The 16,330-nt window shown below is 52.8% G+C and overlaps 1 protein-coding gene across 22 annotated transcripts; it reads left to right on the top strand.

Annotated features, from left to right (window-relative positions):
* Window positions 1–1,486: 1,486 nt before the first annotated feature.
* On the top strand, window positions 1,487–14,956 carry LOC138841711 (ataxin-2-like protein). Of its 22 annotated transcripts, none has more exons than XM_070042505.1 (24): window positions 1,487–1,926; window positions 3,375–3,411; window positions 3,618–3,674; window positions 3,761–3,832; window positions 4,128–4,278; window positions 5,161–5,285; window positions 6,882–6,973; window positions 8,094–8,294; window positions 8,607–8,782; window positions 9,010–9,120; window positions 9,598–9,807; window positions 9,893–9,964; window positions 10,686–10,756; window positions 10,999–11,234; window positions 11,310–11,379; window positions 11,827–11,973; window positions 12,070–12,142; window positions 12,236–12,423; window positions 12,683–12,812; window positions 13,061–13,182; window positions 13,317–13,529; window positions 13,643–13,886; window positions 14,036–14,195; window positions 14,433–14,520. In XM_070042505.1, exons 1-23 carry the CDS (start codon window positions 1,643–1,645, stop codon window positions 14,188–14,190), a joined length of 3,237 nt encoding a protein of 1,078 aa, XP_069898606.1. In that variant the 5' UTR covers window positions 1,487–1,642; the 3' UTR covers window positions 14,191–14,195; window positions 14,433–14,520. The 22 variants fall into 22 exon arrangements, with proteins under 22 accessions (XP_069898606.1, XP_069898602.1, XP_069898608.1 ...); XM_070042501.1 differs by having other exon boundaries at window positions 1,488–1,926; window positions 10,939–11,234; window positions 14,456–14,956; XM_070042507.1 differs by having other exon boundaries at window positions 1,488–1,926; window positions 9,616–9,807; window positions 10,939–11,234; window positions 13,643–13,832.
* Window positions 14,957–16,330: the final 1,374 nt, after the last annotated feature.

The raw sequence follows: 16,330 nt of genomic DNA, 5'->3' as shown, positions 1-16,330 counted from the left end.
TCCAAAGACTTCCCTGCTAGGGTTGGCTTTGAGCCCCAGCCTTAAGATCTAAGCTGGCTTGAATAGCTTGGATTATATGTGTGAGTCACCTATATTGGACAGTCCTGGGGCTTGAACTCTGTCCCTGAGCTTCTTTTGCTCAAGACTAGCACTCTACCACTTGAGCCACAGCAACACTCACAGCTTTTTCTGTTTATGTGGTACTGAGGAATGGAATCTAGGGCTTCATGAATGTTAGGCAAGCACTCTACCACTGAGCCACATTCCCAGTACACCCTCCCCCTCTCCCCCCTTTTTTTTTGTTGTTCAAAGCTGGTGCTATACCATGGGAGCCACAGTTCTACTTCTGGCTTTCTAGGTGGTTAATTGGAGATAAGAGCCTCATGGACATTCCTCCCAAGGCTGGCTTCAAATCGTGATCCTCAGATCTGAGTCTCCTGAGTAGCTAGGATTACAAGCATAAGCCACTGGCATCCAACTTAGTGCCTTTTTTTTTTTTGGCCTGGGCTGGAGCTTGAACTGACGGCCGGGGTGCTGTTCCTGGAGCCTTTTGCTCAACCGGCTTTTTTGGAGTAGTTTTTTGGAGGTAAGAAGAGTCTCCTTGGCTTTTCGGCCCGGGTTGGCAGAACGGCCATCCTCAGATCTCAGCTCCCTGAGTGGCGAGGGTTATGCACGTGAGCCACCGGCGCCTGGCAATCTGCCTTGTTGAGGGCTCCTTGTCGCGCGTGGTCAAGCCACAATTTAAGATTTAAAAGAGCCACGGGAACTTAATTCAGAAATGGGCACACATCTGTGTGGCAGGATGAGCACGTTCAAACGGATCACTCTAATTTAGCTCACTAATCTTTTACGTACAGCAGATGAAGGGACTACCTGCTCAGGAGGCCTGCTACCTGGCTACGTGAACAGCTACCGGTGTGTGTGTGGGGGGGGGGGGGGGGGAGGAGGAGGGAGGTCTTTTTCCTGGCGGAAGAGCTTTACGTTATGACGTACACCTCACACCACAGCGGAAGAATCCTGACGTGACGCCGGCGGCGTGGGCGTGGCCACCGGATCTTCCTCTCTGCTGCCTTGGGCTCCTCCCCTCGCGTTTCACACACGCTCATTGTGAAGCGACGGCCGCTGCCCGCGTCTAAGGCTGCCTGAGACCTTAGAGACTCTAAACTTGGCGCGCGTTGAGCGCGCCCGCGCTACTCCTTACCTACCTGAAGGGCCGGGGGCGCGGGGTTCACCGACTTCCTCCTCTCCCCCCCCCCCCACCCCGCTCCCACCGGAGCCAACCGCCCCGGTCGCCTCACGCCGCGCTCCCACCTCGCGCCCCTCCCCTTGCGGAGCGCCCGCCCGCTCCTCCCCCGCCCGCCTCCCGGCGACGCGCACGCGCGCCAGGCCCGACTCGCACCCTCTCGCTTTCCTCCGGCCCGAGAGACCCCCCTCCCCTTCCGCCTCGCGGCGCTCCCTCGCGCCGCGGTCTTCTCTACCTATCCCCGGCTCCGCGGGGCTCCCCCCCCCCCCAGCCCGCCCGCCAACGGCGGGTCCCCGGCTTCCCGATCCCCTCCGCTTCCCGCGCTCCCCGGCGGGGCTCCAACCCCGGCCCCCTCTCTCCCTCCCTTCCCTCTTCATTCCCTTTCCGGACGCTGCCATCATGTTGAAGCCTCAGCCGCCACAACAGACCTCCCAACCCCAGCAGCCGCCCCCCACGCAACAGGCCGTAGCCCGCCGGCCTCCCGGCGGCACCAGCCCTCCCAACGGCGGCCTCCCGGGGCCGCTGGCCGTCACGGCAGCTCCGCCGGGGCCTCCCGTCACCGCCTCCCCCTGCCTGGGGCCCGCGGCTGGGAGCGGGCTTCGCCGGGGAGCCGAAGGCATCTTAGCGCCGCCGCCGCCGCCGCATCAGGAGAGGCCGGGGGCCGCCGCCATCGGCAGCGCCAGGTGAGGAGGGCGGGCTTCCGGGTGGGGGAGCCGGGCTGCCGGCAGGAGGCGGCGGCGCGGTTCCGGTGGGGCGCGCCCCCAGCCCGGCCCTCGGCCGCGGCGCCGGGCGGTGAGGAACCCCGGGAAGCCGAGGGGAGGCTCCCCTGGGCGTCCCAACAGGTTGGAGAGAAAGGGTGGCGGGTCGCATCCGGGATCCCGGAGCCGCGCTCGGTTCCCGGGGGCCGAGCCCGGGCCGCGGCCCCGTGGGGAGGCGGGGCGCGTCCTGCCAGCATCGCGGGCACGGGGCGTTGGGGGGGCGAGGAGGCGATCGGGGTCCCCGGCTCCATTACCACGGAGGGGTCTCGCGGTCCCCGGCTGCAGCCAATGAGGTGTCAGCTCCGGGAAGGGGTCCCCGGCTCTGGCCAATGGAGGGGGGCGCGCGGCCCACAGTTTGGCCAATGGGGAGGGAGGGACTTGGAGCGGGTTGCTCCCTCCCCCTTCCCGGTCTGGCCAGTAAGCGGGGAGCCGAGTGGGCGGGGGCGCGGAAGGAGGGCCGGCGGGGCGGACTGCGGGCTGGGAACCTCCGGCGCGCGCGCGCGCCCTTGGCCTACGTGCGCGCGGATGCTCCGTCTTGTGACCCGGGCATATCCGTGTCCCGGTCGCGCGTCGGGCTGGGGCCGGTAGTGTGCATGGAAAGGTGCGTCCGGTGTTGGCGGGCGAGGAGCGCACCGTTCCGTGGGGTGGTGTGTCAATGCGATTGCGAGCGGCGGTGCACACGCAGGCGCATTGGGTCGTTTTCGCGGGAGGGGGGGGGTTGAAGAGGCCCCCGTGGGCTTTAGTGCGCAGGCGCAGACCGGGCGAGGCCTCCCGGTGGATGGCTTTTGCGGCTGCGCTGTCCCCCGGCCCCGCCAACGGCCCCCTCGCCGCCCTCCTCAACCGCCGGTTACATCAGCCATCGAGGAGCAGTGTTACCTGGCGATCGGTGACCCCTGCAGTGTGGGTAACAGGCCGAATGAATAATGACGGTGAAAGGGTGGAGTGTGGAGGGAGATAGCCCTCCTCTCAGGGTTGAGGACCTAAGGTTGCCGAAAATGGTTTGTTCCTTTGAGGAGGTAATGTGCCTGAGCTAAGTAGCTGTGCATCTGCACCTCTGAGCTTTTCACCTTCCCGGTCCGGAGCGGGTTACTGCTTCTTAGAATACTGTGCCATCGGTCCGTAGAAACAAGTCAACCCTGGCCCGTTGAAGAAAGTGAGCAGGCTGTTGTATTGGCTTTTAGAGCAATTGACAGCCATTTGTTGGTTTAGGGTTTTTTTTATTTTTTTAACTGTCATTTGGAGGAAATGTTTTATCATTTAATGCCCACTCCTTCATTTACATGAGAGATTGGAAACCTTACTGACTAAACAACTTCATGATAGGTGCTTTTGGGATTTACCATTAATGACCTTTTTTTTTTTTTCCCTTACAGGGGACAGAGCACAGGAAAGGGACCCCCACAGTCACCTGTGAGTGCCTTTTTTTCTGCTTGTATAAAGTACGAAGAACTAAATAACATTCGTATGGGTATATAAGGCATGCTAGATGCAGTGATAGACAAATGGGCTAACAAGACTTGTGGTTCAGCCTGACAAGGGAGCTGTGAGTGGTCGTTTAGAAAGTTGGCGTTTGCTGGCTGCTTCTTTATTTCCTCTCCATCTGATGTTACCGACAGGTGTTTGAAGGTGTCTATAATAATTCCAGGATGCTGCATTTCCTGACAGCTGTGGTGGTAAGTGAGGACTTTAATGCCTAGGGTGATTGAGGAATGAGATCCATGAGATTTTTGGGGTCTTCTCACCCTTCCCACCCTCCTAGGGCTCCACTTGTGATGTAAAGGTGAAGAATGGCACTACCTATGAAGGCATTTTCAAGACTCTGAGCTCAAAGGTCAGTTTACTCAAGTTGGCTTATTTTTGGAATTGCATGGAAGGAAGATGTATTAAAGAAAAACTATCAGACAATACTTTTACCATTCTTGTAGACCTTAAGTTTTTTAGTTAAAATTTTAAGTTTGAGATTTTTTTTCTTTTTTTCTAAGCCCTGTAGTTTAGTGGAGCACACAGGGCATGTGAGAATGTAGTATTGGGAAAGATTTAGAAAGGGTAAAAGGGAAATGATCATCGTTTTGCATTTATATTTCTTAATACTGACCTATGTTTGTTGGGCAATGTTGCTTTTGTAGTTTGAGCTGGCAGTAGATGCTGTGCACCGGAAAGCATCTGAGCCAGCGGGTGGCCCTCGTCGTGAGGACATTGTAGACACCATGGTGTTTAAGCCAAGTGATGTCATGCTTGTCCACTTCCGAAATGTTGACTTCAATTATGCTACTAAAGGTATTGTGCTAGGCTGTGGTGACAGATCAACTCTGTGGGTAGAGGGAAGTCTTTTTTTTTTTTTTTTTTTTTTGGGCCGTGGGGCGCTGTCCCTGCACTCTTCAGCTCAAGACAAGCGGTCTACCGCTTGAGCCACAGCACCACTTCAGGTTGTCTTGTGGTTAATTGAAGTTAAAGAGTCTCATGGACTTTGCTTTCAGATCAGGCTTTGAACTGCAATCCTCAGATCTCAACCTCCTGAGTAGCTAGGATTACAGGCGAGAGCCACTGCTGCCCGCCCCTGGGTTTTTTTGTTTGTCTTTGTTTCCTTTTTTGGGGGGGAGAGGGGGGTCAGTTGTTGGGCTTGAACTCTGGGCCTAGGCACTGTCCCTGAGCTCTTCAGCTCAAGGCGAGCACTCTACCACTTGAGCCACAGTGCCCCTTCCTGCTTTTTTTCTTTTTGCTTATGTGGTGCTAAGGAATCGAACCCATGTATGCAAGGCAAGTCTCTACCACTGAGCCACTTTCCCAGCCCCATTTTTGTTTCTTTTTTTTTTTTTTTTTTTTTTTGTCAGCCGTGGGGCTTGAACTCTGGGCCTGGGCGCTGTCCCTCAGCTCTTCAGCTCAAAGCGAGCGCTCTACCACTTGAGCTACAGCGCCACTTCCGGTTTTCTGGTGGTTTATTGGAGATAGGAGTCTCACGGTCTCTCCTGCCCGGGCTGGCTTTGAACCGCGATCCTCAGATCTCAGCCTCCTGAGTAGCTAGGATTACAGGCGTGAGCCACCAGTGCCCGGCCCATTTTTGTTTCTTAACTACTTATGGGAGTGTTGTTGGAGTGAGACTGAGAGGCAAGAAAGCTGTCAGGTACCACCTGACTTCTGATTATCTACTCTGCTCCACAGACAAGTTCACGGACTCAGCCATTGCTATGAACTCAAAAGTGAACGGCGAGCACAAAGAGAAGGTGCTTCAGCGCTGGGAGGGTGGTGACAGCAACAGCGATGACTATGATCTCGAGTCTGACATGGTATAGTCTCCCTTCCTGAGCAGCGGGGTAGCCAGAGTATGGGGGTTGTTGGCAGTGAGATTCCTTTTTTGTACCAGGTGTTGATTGTTAGAAAAGAGGAGGAGGGGAAATACTGTTGCCTGTTTATAGTGCTCAAATACAAAAATTTAGGAAATATTAAAACAAAGCTTATCAGTGTACTAATTGGGAGTTGATATTTGCTTTGTGGCTTTTTTAAAATTTAAATCAGTACTACAGGTTTAAAAAGTGCTTCTATATAGGCCCATTTCTTTTCTTAAAAACAACTACTTTTGACATTTTTTTGGTATTCGTTTGCAGAAAATTTTGCTTTCCTTGTCTTGTTGAGCTTTTCGTGTTATACATGGAACTAGTTTGTTTCTTTTAATTATGAATACACACCAAACTGTATTTATTCTTTGCCTTTTTTTTTTTTTTTTTGGTCGTTCATGGGGCTTGAACTCTGGGCCTGAGCACTGTCCCTCAGCTGTTCAGCTCAAGGCTCTACCACTTGAGCCACAGCGCCACTCCTGTTTTTCTGAGTGGTTTATTGGAGATAAGAGTTTTCATGGGTTTTCCTGCTCAAGCTGGCTTTGAACCGTGATCCTCAGATCTCAGTCTCCTGAGTAGCTAGGATTACAGGAGTGAGCCACCGGCGCCCGGCTTGTTCTTTGCCTTTTTGATGTGTTTTGTTACCATTATTTTGTTATTTATAGAAGTCTCACAAGCCAGGTGTAGTGGTGCACACTTGTGGCATTTTTGTTGTTTTTGTGTTTTGCTGGTCCTGGGACTTGAACTCTGTCCTGAGCTTTGTCCCTGAGCTTCTTTGTGCTCAAGGCTAGTGTTCTACCACTTGAGCTACAGTGCCACTTCCATCTCTTTCTGAGTAGTTTATAAAAGAGTCCCACAGACTCACAGAAGCTGTAATCCTTAGGTCTCAATCTTGTGAGTAGCTAGGATTATAGGTGTGAGCCACTAGCATCTGGCTTGGTGGTACACTTCTAATTGCAGTACCTGGAAAGCAAAGGCAGGAGGGCTGCTTAGGTTATGTAGACTTCAAGCCTGGCCTAAGTTATATAACAACAAAACCCTAAGGTTTTACCAAATAGGTAAATAAGTAAAATTTAACAAGTATTGCTATTTTATTTATTTTTATTTTTATTTTTTTGGGGGGTCCGGTCATGGGGCCTGAACTCTGGGCCTGGGCGCTGTCCCTCAGCTCTTCAGGTCAAGGCTAGCGCTCTACCACTTGAGCCACAGCCCACTTCCGGCTTTTTTCTTTTTGCTTATGTGGTGCTGAGGAATTGAACCCAGGGCCTCTGGCATGCAAGGCAAGCGCTCTACCACTGAGCTACCTTCCCAGCCCAGTATTGCTATTTTAGAACCATATAAAGTTGTGCAAATATGTTAGACTTGCTTAGGCCTTAAACCTAGAAATGGGTTTGTTAGGTCCTAGGCCTTCAAACTTACAAGTTTGTGCTACTCATTGGCAGTTCAACTTGATATTGCTTGGGGTTTGGCAATGTGATGGAAGAAAATGGCTTGTCAAATATTCCTTTCCCTTCGGATTTCAAACGTTCCCCATTTTCCCCTCCTTAGTCCAATGGATGGGACCCCAATGAAATGTTCAAATTCAATGAGGAGAACTATGGCGTGAAGACCACCTACGACAGCAGTCTCTCCTCTTACACGTAAGTGTCTTGGCGTTCCTCCGTGGGGCATTGGAGGGTGTGCTCACCAATAGAGAGGGTAAATTGCTTGGTAGAATGTAATTCTTTTTTTTTTTTTTTGTCCAGTCTTGGGCTTGAACTCAGGGCCTGGACACTGTCCCTGAGCTTCTTTTGCTCAAGACTTAACACTCTAGCACTCTACCACTTGAGCCACAGCACCACTTCTGGTTTTTTCTGTGGTACTGAGGAATCAAACCCAGGGCTTCATCTATGCTATGCAGGCAAGCACTTTACCACTAAGCCACATTCCCAGCCCTAGTATATAGTTTTTCTGCATGCTTTTATGGGTATATAAGGAACTCTTCGCCTCACTCCTGGTCTGCTTTGTGACTTGCTCCCTCAAAGACATTGATCAAAGCACTTTATGCTTATAAACTAATGTTGAATTAACACCCCTTTATACAACTACTTAAAAGATCATTTTATTTTATTTTATTTTATTTTTTTATTTTTTGTCGGTTGTGAGGCCTGAACTCTGGGCCTGGGCACTGTCCCTCAGCTCTTCAGCTCAAGGCTAGTACTCTACCTCTTGAGCCACAGTGCCACTTCCGGCTTTTTCTGTTTATGTGGTACTGAGGAATCGAACCCAGGGCCTCATGCATGCAAGGCAAGCACTCTACCACTGAGCCAACCTCCCAGCCCTAAAAGATCATTTTTAAAGGATATAAATAAAAACAAGATTTTCTGACTAGGCCACACTGTGGATAGTGACTTGTTTTCTGTTTCTCTGTAGTTTTTCCCTCGTATTTATGCATTGTGAACTTTACATTCAGATATATCTTGGTACTTTACCCTGGGACCTAGTAGATGTTAAGTATATGTTGGCTGGGCTGGGGGTGTGGCTCAAGTTAGAGTGCCTCCTTGGCAAGCACAAGACCCTGAATTCACACCCAGGAGCACTGTGTGAGTGAATATATGAATATGCTAATTACGCTAGGGCAGAGTACTTGCCTAACACTTGTGAGGCTCTGAGTTTGATTCCTAGCACTGGAAAAGAAAAAATAATGGTTGAAGAAATTAAACACTGACATATCTGTATCTGTGGGCTTGTTAAAAATGCTGATAATGGATGTTCTTTCAGGGTGCCCTTAGAAAAAGACAACTCAGAAGAGTTCCGTCAGCGGGAGCTGCGTGCAGCCCAACTGGCTCGAGAAATTGAGTCGAGTCCCCAGTATCGTCTACGAATCGCCATGGAAAATGAGGATGGGCGCACAGAGGAAGAAAAGCATAGTGCAGTCCAGCGGCAGGGGTCAGGGCGGGAGAGCCCCAGCCTGGCATCCAGGTAATGCCTTTGGGCATCTGGAGCTGTTTGGTTCTCACAGTGGGGTCCAAGGACTTGGCTAGCCTGTTGAGCTCTCTCTCCCTCCCCCACCCCCAAATCCTGGGGCTTGAACTTAGGCTTTGAGCACTGCCAGTGGGTTTGTGTCAGGGTTGATGCAATGTAGTAATATCCCAAGCTTGAAACCACAGTACATTGAAGAGGGACAGAACTTCAGGTGGGATAGTGAAAGTAGCCAGAGTGAGGAGTGTGCGTGTTGTGTTGCCAAAAATGCATTTTATAGCCACTTTTGTCCTTACTTGAACCTTTCTTCAGGGAGGGGAAGTATATCCCTTTGCCTCAGCGCGTTCGGGAAGGTCCCCGGGGAGGAGTTCGGTGTAGCAGTTCTCGAGGCGGTCGGCCTGGCCTTAGCTCACTGCCACCTCGTGGTCCTCATCACCTGGACAGCAGCAGCCCCGGCCCCGGGTCTGAGACTCGTGGTATCAATGGAGGTGAGTTCTGCACCACAGAATGTGGGAAGTGTATAAGTAGGTGGGTTGGGAGGAGATTGAATGCATCAGTGGTGATATAACAGCAGGTGCTCTGTGTTTCTCTTCACCTTTTTTTGGTCGGTTGTGGGGCTTGAACTGAGCCTGAGCGCTGTCCCTCAGCTCTTCAGCTCAAGGTTAGTGTTCTACCACTTGAGCCACAGCACCACTTCTTGCCTTTTTTTTTTAAGGTCCTTCCCGCATGTCTCCCAAGGCACAGCGGCCTCTGAGAGGTGCTAAGACTCTGTCTTCACCTAACAGTAGGCCTTCCGGAGAAGCTTCTGTTCCACCCCCTGCTGCAGGTAAAAGCTTCATCATGCTGGGTGAAGAAGTGGGTGGAAATTTATACAGAGACAAATAAATAAGGTGGAATGGTGGAAGGAGCAACAGGTTGAAGATAGATGCCGGAGTGGGGAGAAGTTGAATTTGTCCTATTGGGAAGAGAGTTTCTCCGTTTCCCTAGAGTACAGAAATTCCAACCTAGCAAATGGTGGCTGGCAGATGTATTTTGTTTAGATTTTAATTTTTCAGCTTATTAATACAGGAGAAGTCATAGAAATGTCCAATTTCTTTTGAGGTGTAGAAAGTTCTGCCGGCACTGATCCTGCATGATAGCAGCCTTCTGGTCCTTCTGGTGCACACTGAGGCCATTTGCCTCCTGATGTTATCTGTCTTGGCCTTGTAGACTTTGAGTTTGGGCTCCTAGTATAAGAGATTTGTAAGCTTTTAGAAAGTACCCTGCATTCTCTGCTTATTGACCAGCGGTAACCATCGAACAGCTCTCCCTTTTCTTCCAGTGGGACGGATGTACCCCCCACGCTCTCCCAAGTCTGCTGTCCCTGCCCCAATCTCAGCTCCTTGTCCTGAGCCCCCCATTGGCTCGGCAGTAGCAACTTCTGCAGCCTCCATCCCTGTCACGTCAGTTGTGGATCCTGGAGCAGGCTCTATTACCCCAGCTTCTCCGAAGATCTCACTGGCCCCCACAGATGGTAAGAGCCGAGACGGTTGAGGGCTGTGGACAATTTTCAATTTGGTTCTGAACAGGAGAACCTTTAGGCATGTCTCTCTTCTCAGTAAAAGAACTCCCACCCAAGGAGCCTGGCAGGACCCTGGAGCCCCAGGACCTGGCCCGGATAGCTGGGAAAGGTGAGAATGGTTTACTCCTCTGGAGCCTAATGCTTTTTTGTTTGGGAGAGCATTTCAGTTAGAAGTTCCTTGGCAATTGGAAACAGTTTCTATCAGCCCTTTGACCCTAATTCCTGTTGGAGTTCTCAAGAGCTCTTGTGTTTTTCCTTGGTTTCTTGTCCTCTGGGTTACGAGTCCTGTGAAAAGAATGCATGTTCTATTTTTGTTGTTGTTCTTGTTGTTCATGAGGCTTGAACTCACTGTCCCTGAGCTTTTCTGCTAAAGGCTAGTGCTCTACCACTTTGAGCCACAACTCCACTTCTGGTTTTTTGGTGGCTAATTGGAGATAAGAGTCTCACAGACTCTTGGGCTGGAAACGTGGCTCAGTGGTAGAGCCTTTGCCTTGCATGCCTGAGGCCCTGGGTTCGATTCTTCAGCACCACATAAGCAGAAAAAGCTGGAAATGGCACTGTGGCTTAAGTGGTAGAGGGCTAACCTTGAGCTGAAGAGCTGAGGGATAGTGCCCAGGCCCAGAGTTCAGGCCACAACCGACAAAAAAAAACAAACCAAAAAAACAACAAAAAAAGACTTAAAAAAAAAAAAGTCACAGACTCTTGCTCAGACTGGTTTTGAACTGTGATACTCAGAATCTTTGCTTCCTGAATAACTAGGATTACAGGCATGAGCTACCAGAGCCTGGTTGTGATGTATGTATTTATATATTTTCCTCTTTTTCTCCTAGTCTCTGGCCTTCAAAATGAACAGAAACGATTTCAACTGGAAGAACTAAGGAAGTTTGGGGCCCAGTTCAAGGTGAGCATGGCATGGGAAGGAGCTGGGCTTGGCAGTATGCAGTAGTGTGAGAACTGCATCAGAGGCAAAGTACCCAGTGGGTGGAAAAGAAAAAGAAGAGCTCAAACTAGGAGGACCTGGAGGAGGCAGGGCCTGGGGCCAACTGGACAGTACTTGATGTGTATGTGTCCTCCTCCTTCCAGCTTCAGCCCCCCAGCTCCCCTGAGACCAGCCTGGATCCTTTTTCTCCCCGGATCTTAAAGGAGGAGGCCAAAGGGAAGGAGAAGGAGGTCGATGGTCTATTAACTTCAGAGTCCATGGGGTCTCCAGTCTCCTCGAAGACGGAGTCCGTATCGGATAAAGAAGACAAAGCACCTCTAGCATCAGCAGGAGGCGCTGAGGGTTCCGAGCAGCCTCCACCACCTTGCCCGAGCCAGACTGGCAGCCCCCCAGTGGGCCTTATCAAGGGAGATGACAAAGATGAGGGCCCTGTTGCTGAGTGAGTGCGGTGGGGGCCGGTGGGGGCTGGGTGGTGAAGGGCAGGCCATGAAACTGATGACATTTTCTCTTATAGACAAGTAAAGAAATCAACGTTGAACCCCAACGCCAAGGAGTTTAATCCCACAAAGCCTCTATTATCTGTGGTGAGATAGGAGACATGGGAGAGGTGGGGCGGGAGGGCAGCAGAGGGGAAGCACTCGCTGCCATTGTGCTGGGCTTGCCGGGTGGTGCAAAGGAGCCACTGTGTATGTGTAGGAAGAGGGGGTAGCAGGGGTTGGATTGATGAGGAAGAAAGATCTCCAGCGCTGGTCATTAAGGGGTCCTCATGAGTCTGGCAGCTATTGGTGGGTTTCTGGTTCCTGGTATTTGGCCCATAAAACATTGGATTGAGGTCATTTGGAGCGACGGCTTTACTTAAGCCAGCTGACATGCCTACATGACAAGTCGCATAGTCTCTCTTCCTGTTTCTTCAGGGTCTACTGTGAGGCTTAATTAAGAATGTGCAGAACACACATGGCACACAGCACTGTTACATAGGCAGGGCTGAGCTGGGCATGTGGGAGTAAAATGTCCTAACTTGTCTCTTTCAGAACAAATCTACCAGTACTCCAACTTCTCCAGGGCCTCGCACTCACTCAACTCCCTCCATCCCGGTGCTGACAGCAGGCCAGAGTGGGCTCTACAGCCCACAGTACATCTCCTACATACCTCAGATCCATATGGGACCAGCTGTGCAGGTAGGAGACTGGTTTCTGAGAGACTGGCTCAGGCCCATTATGGATGTGTGTGTGTGAGCATGCCCTTCATTTAGCCTCGTCTGTTCTCGTCCCTAGGCACCTCAGATGTATCCGTATCCTGTATCCAATTCAGTGCCTGGGCAGCAGGGCAAGTACCGGGGTGCAAAAGGTGAGCAGGGTGAGGAGGGACAGCCAGTGGGACAGCCTGATAGCTTCTGGCCGATGGAGCTGGAGCTCTGCTCTATTTGCTTCCCCTGCGCAGGCTCTCTCCCCGCTCAGCGCTCGGACCAACACCAGCCAGCCTCAGCCCCTCCCATGATGCAGGCGGCCGCTGCTGCTGGCCCACCCTTGGTGGCTGCCACACCTTACTCTTCGTACATCCCTTACAATCCGCAGCAGTTCCCCGGCCAGCCTGCAATGATGCAGCCTATGGCCCACTACCCCTCACAGGTGACTGGGGCACAGGAGCAATAGAGGAGAGAAGGCCGTGAGCTCTGGGTGGTAGTGGCTAGCTGGGCAGTTGGCTCTGGTGGGGTTCATGTCTGTTGCAAAGCATTATTGTCATCCTGCATCTTAAATGTAAAGTGACATCTGCATGGCAGAGTTAATGTGGATTTTAGATGAGTAGAGGGAACTGCTGAGCCCCAAGCGGTGCTGGGCACATGGTCACTGAGCAAGTGCTGAGTGCTCTTGTTCTTCGTCCTGCCAGCCGGTGTTTGCCCCCATGCTTCAAAGCAACCAACGTATGCTAACGTCGGGTAGCCACCCCCCGGCCATTGTGTCATCCTCCACTCCTCAGTACCCTTCTGCAGAGCAGCCCACCCCCCAAGCCCTCTATGGTGAGTACCCCTGCCCCGCCCCGCCCCGCCCCGCCCTGCCCTGCCCTGCCCTGCCCTGCCCCGCCCCGCCCTGCCCTGCCCTGCCCTGCCCTGCCCTGCCCTGCCCTGCCCTGCCCTGCCCTGCCCTGCCCTGCCCTGCCCTGCCCTGCCCTGCCCTGCCCTGCCCTGCCCTGCCCTGCCCTGCCCTGGGCTATGTTCCTCACCTCTCTGGTGTGCTCAGCACTCAGTCTCCCTCCTTTCCACTGCAGCCACTGTTCACCAGTCCTATCCACACCATGCCACGCAGCTCCATGCTCACCAGCCGCAGCCGGCCACCACGCCTACTGGGAGCCAGCCGCAGTCCCAGCATGCGGCCCCCAGTCCCGTCCAGGTGCCTGCTGTCAGGGGGTTTGAGTAGTTGGGGCAGAAATGGGTGGCTGGAAGAGAGTGGAGCAGGGTGATTCTCTGGGAGACGGGGTCAGCCAGAGTGTGTGGTACTCAATGTTATCTACTCTGTCTTGACAGCATCAGGCGGGACAGGCCCCACACCTGGGCAGTGGACAGCCACAGCAGAATCTGTACCACCCAGGGGCCCTGACGGGCACGCCACCATCTCTGCCACCGGGACCTTCTGCCCAGTCCCCTCAGAGCAGCTTCCCCCAGCCAGCCGCTGTATATGCCATCCATCCCCACCAGCAGCTGCCCCACGGCTTCACCAACATGGCCCATGTTACCCAGGTAAGAGCCAGGGGACTGCTGCTTCTGGGTCTTTGTCCGAGTGGCTGGATACCCTTGCAGGAGTGCTGCCCACCAGGCTTCCTAGTGCTCCTTGTGTCCTCTCTCCCCTGCAGGCCCATGTCCAAACTGGAGTCACAGCAGCCCCGCCCCCGCACCCTGGGGCTCCCCACCCGCCCCAGGTGATGCTGCTGCACCCCACCCAGGGCCATGGGGGGCCCCCCCAAGGCGCAGTACCCCCGAGTGGGGTACCTGCACTCTCAGCTTCCACACCCTCACCCTATCCCTACATCGGACACCCCCAAGGTGAGCAGCCTGGCCAGGCGCCTGGATTTCCAGGAGGAGCCGATGACAGGATTCGTGAGTTCTCGTTAGCTGGGGGAATTTGGCATGGAAGAGCTGAGGGGCTGCAGGTGGGGCAGGATGCACGGGTTCTGGGTGGGGAGTGAGGGGTCTTGGAGGCAGGGCTGTCCCACAGGGCGCCCGCCGACCTGCACCTGTCTGTGAAGTATGTAGGGTGGGCAGAAGCCACAGTCGCCGCCGCCAGGGGCTTGCTCCTGGCTCTGTCCTTTGCTTCCCTCCGTCCTCGCTCAGTTGTGATCCAGCAGCCCCCCTCCCCACTGCCTCCCCAGCTCTCAGTGACCCCGACTGCCTCCTGACTTAGCCGAGGTAAGGTCAGCGCAGCAGACAGGGCCAGGCTGGGGTGTGGGGGGCTGAGCTGGGCACACGAGTAAGGGCTCTGGCTTACTGGGAAACAGCGATTGACCTGTGCTTCTGACCAGCCCCATGAGACACCTTAAGGAGGCCGCTCCTCCCCACTCCTCCCCAGCCCCCCGGACGCATTGATGGAGGGACAGCTGCTCGGGTTCTAATGCTCCTGCTCTCTTCTCTTTCCCCTCCAACCAGTTCAATCTCATCCCTCCCAGCAGCTCCCCTTCCACCCCCCGGGGAACTGAAGATTGTCCTGGCCGCGACCTGAGACCTCCATGAGCGGAGGGAAGAGTGATCTATGTCTCTTCCCCCAGCAGCTCGGACCAGTCCCAGCCCCCCACCCCACCCCCCAAATTCCCCTTTCCCCAGGGGAGCTGGGGAATTCCTGCCAAGCACCTTGAATGGGAGAGACCTTGAAGTGGGCAAGGCCAGGGTCCCGCAGGGGTGGGGGAGGTTCCTGCTCTGCCCCTGCCAGTTCCCACCTAATCTCGCCCTCCCATCTTTCCATCTATTCCCCCCGCTGGAGACGGAAGATCTTTTATTTTCTATTATTTATAACTGCAAACTTGGGCCCCTCTGTTCTTTTCTTCCCCATTAACTTGAGACCTGCGTGAGAGACAGACAGATGCCCCACAAGGATGGTTGGACAAGGACTTTTACTTTTTATTACATAAAAATATTAAAAAAAATAAAAAAAATAAAATTTTAAACTAACTTAACCTGCCTGTAGTTGCTGTTTGTAGACAACCATATGGCTGTAATTGTCAACTGTGATCTTAGGATTACATTTCTTTTCTCTTGTTCTTCTCTTCCCTGTAAAACTAGTGTTTTTGTAGGTCTAGGATGAGGGAACCAAAAGGAAAGCCACATAAATTACGACCTGAGCGCTGGCTCACTGGGAGGCAGGTAAGTAAGGAGTTAGGACCACCTCTGCTGACCTTGTGACATTGGAAGTAGTTTTTACTGTAGCTTTAGAGGTCATGGGTGTGGGGACAATGTGGGAAAGTAAAGCTGCTAGTGGAGGGTGGAGTAGGGGAACCAGATTTAGGAGGAGTGGGAGCTAAGTTGGAGGCCTAAATTTTTTTTTTTTTTTTTTTTTTTGCTAGTCCTGGCGCTTGAACTCGGGCTGGTCGCTGTCCCTGAGCTGCTTTTGTTCAAAACTAGTGCTCTACCATTTGAGCCACAGCACCACTTTGGGCTTTTTCTGTGTGTGGTACTGAAGAATCAAACCCAGGGCCTCATGTGTGCTAGGCAAGCACTCTTAGCACTAAACTACATTCCCATCCAGGGACCTACAATATTGAAGCATAGGTTTCTGAGAAGATTACCTCGCTTGTGTAGCTATACAGGTGGTTTTTTTTGTTTTTTGTATTTTGGTTGGTCGTGGGGCTTGAACTCTGGTCTTGGGCGCTGTCCCTGCGCTCTTCAGCTCAAGGTAAGCGCTCTACTGCTTGAGCCACAGCGCCACTTCTGGTTTTCTAGTGGTTTATTGGAGATGAGTCTCATGGACTTTCCTGCCCAGGCTGGCTTTGAACCGTGATCTTCAGATCTCAGCCTCCTGAGTAGCTAGAATTACAAGCGAGAGCCACTGGTGCCTGGCTTACACAGGTGTTTTTGTTTTGTTAGTCGTGGGGCTTGAACTCAGCTTGGGTACTGTCCCTGTTCTCTTTAGCTCAAGGCGAGCACTCTACCACTTGAGCCACAGCACCACATCCAGTTTTCTAGTGGTTTATTGGAGATCAGAGTCTCATGGACTTTCCTGCCCAGGCTGGCTTTGAACCAAGATCTTCAGATCTCAGTCTCTTGAGTAGCTAGGATTACAGGCATGAGCCACTGGCACCTGGCTATACAGGTGTTTTCAAGGGACAGGGGAATGTTCCTGGCTTGCTTATCCAGTAACATGGAAAGTGGGGCTGCTAAGCTATTTTCTTCTGGACCCATAGTCTGAGGGTGGACATAAGGGTTCCTTAATTGGGGAAGAATTTCCAGGATGTGAAGCTCTGGCACTTGGCAGGCATGTGGTCAGTTTATTAAGTGAAGGGGCTTTATGTGGGCGGGGTTGTAGTAAAAATACTTGATGGGGCTGGAGAGAT

This window comes from Dipodomys merriami, unplaced genomic scaffold, assembly GCF_024711535.1.
Source record: "Dipodomys merriami isolate MVZ:Mamm:240054 unplaced genomic scaffold, mDipMer1.0.p SCAF_328, whole genome shotgun sequence".
Classification (NCBI taxonomy): domain Eukaryota; kingdom Metazoa; phylum Chordata; class Mammalia; order Rodentia; family Heteromyidae; genus Dipodomys; species Dipodomys merriami.
Note: the sequence above shows the minus strand (reverse complement) of the source record. Positions and strands in the feature narration are given on the sequence as shown.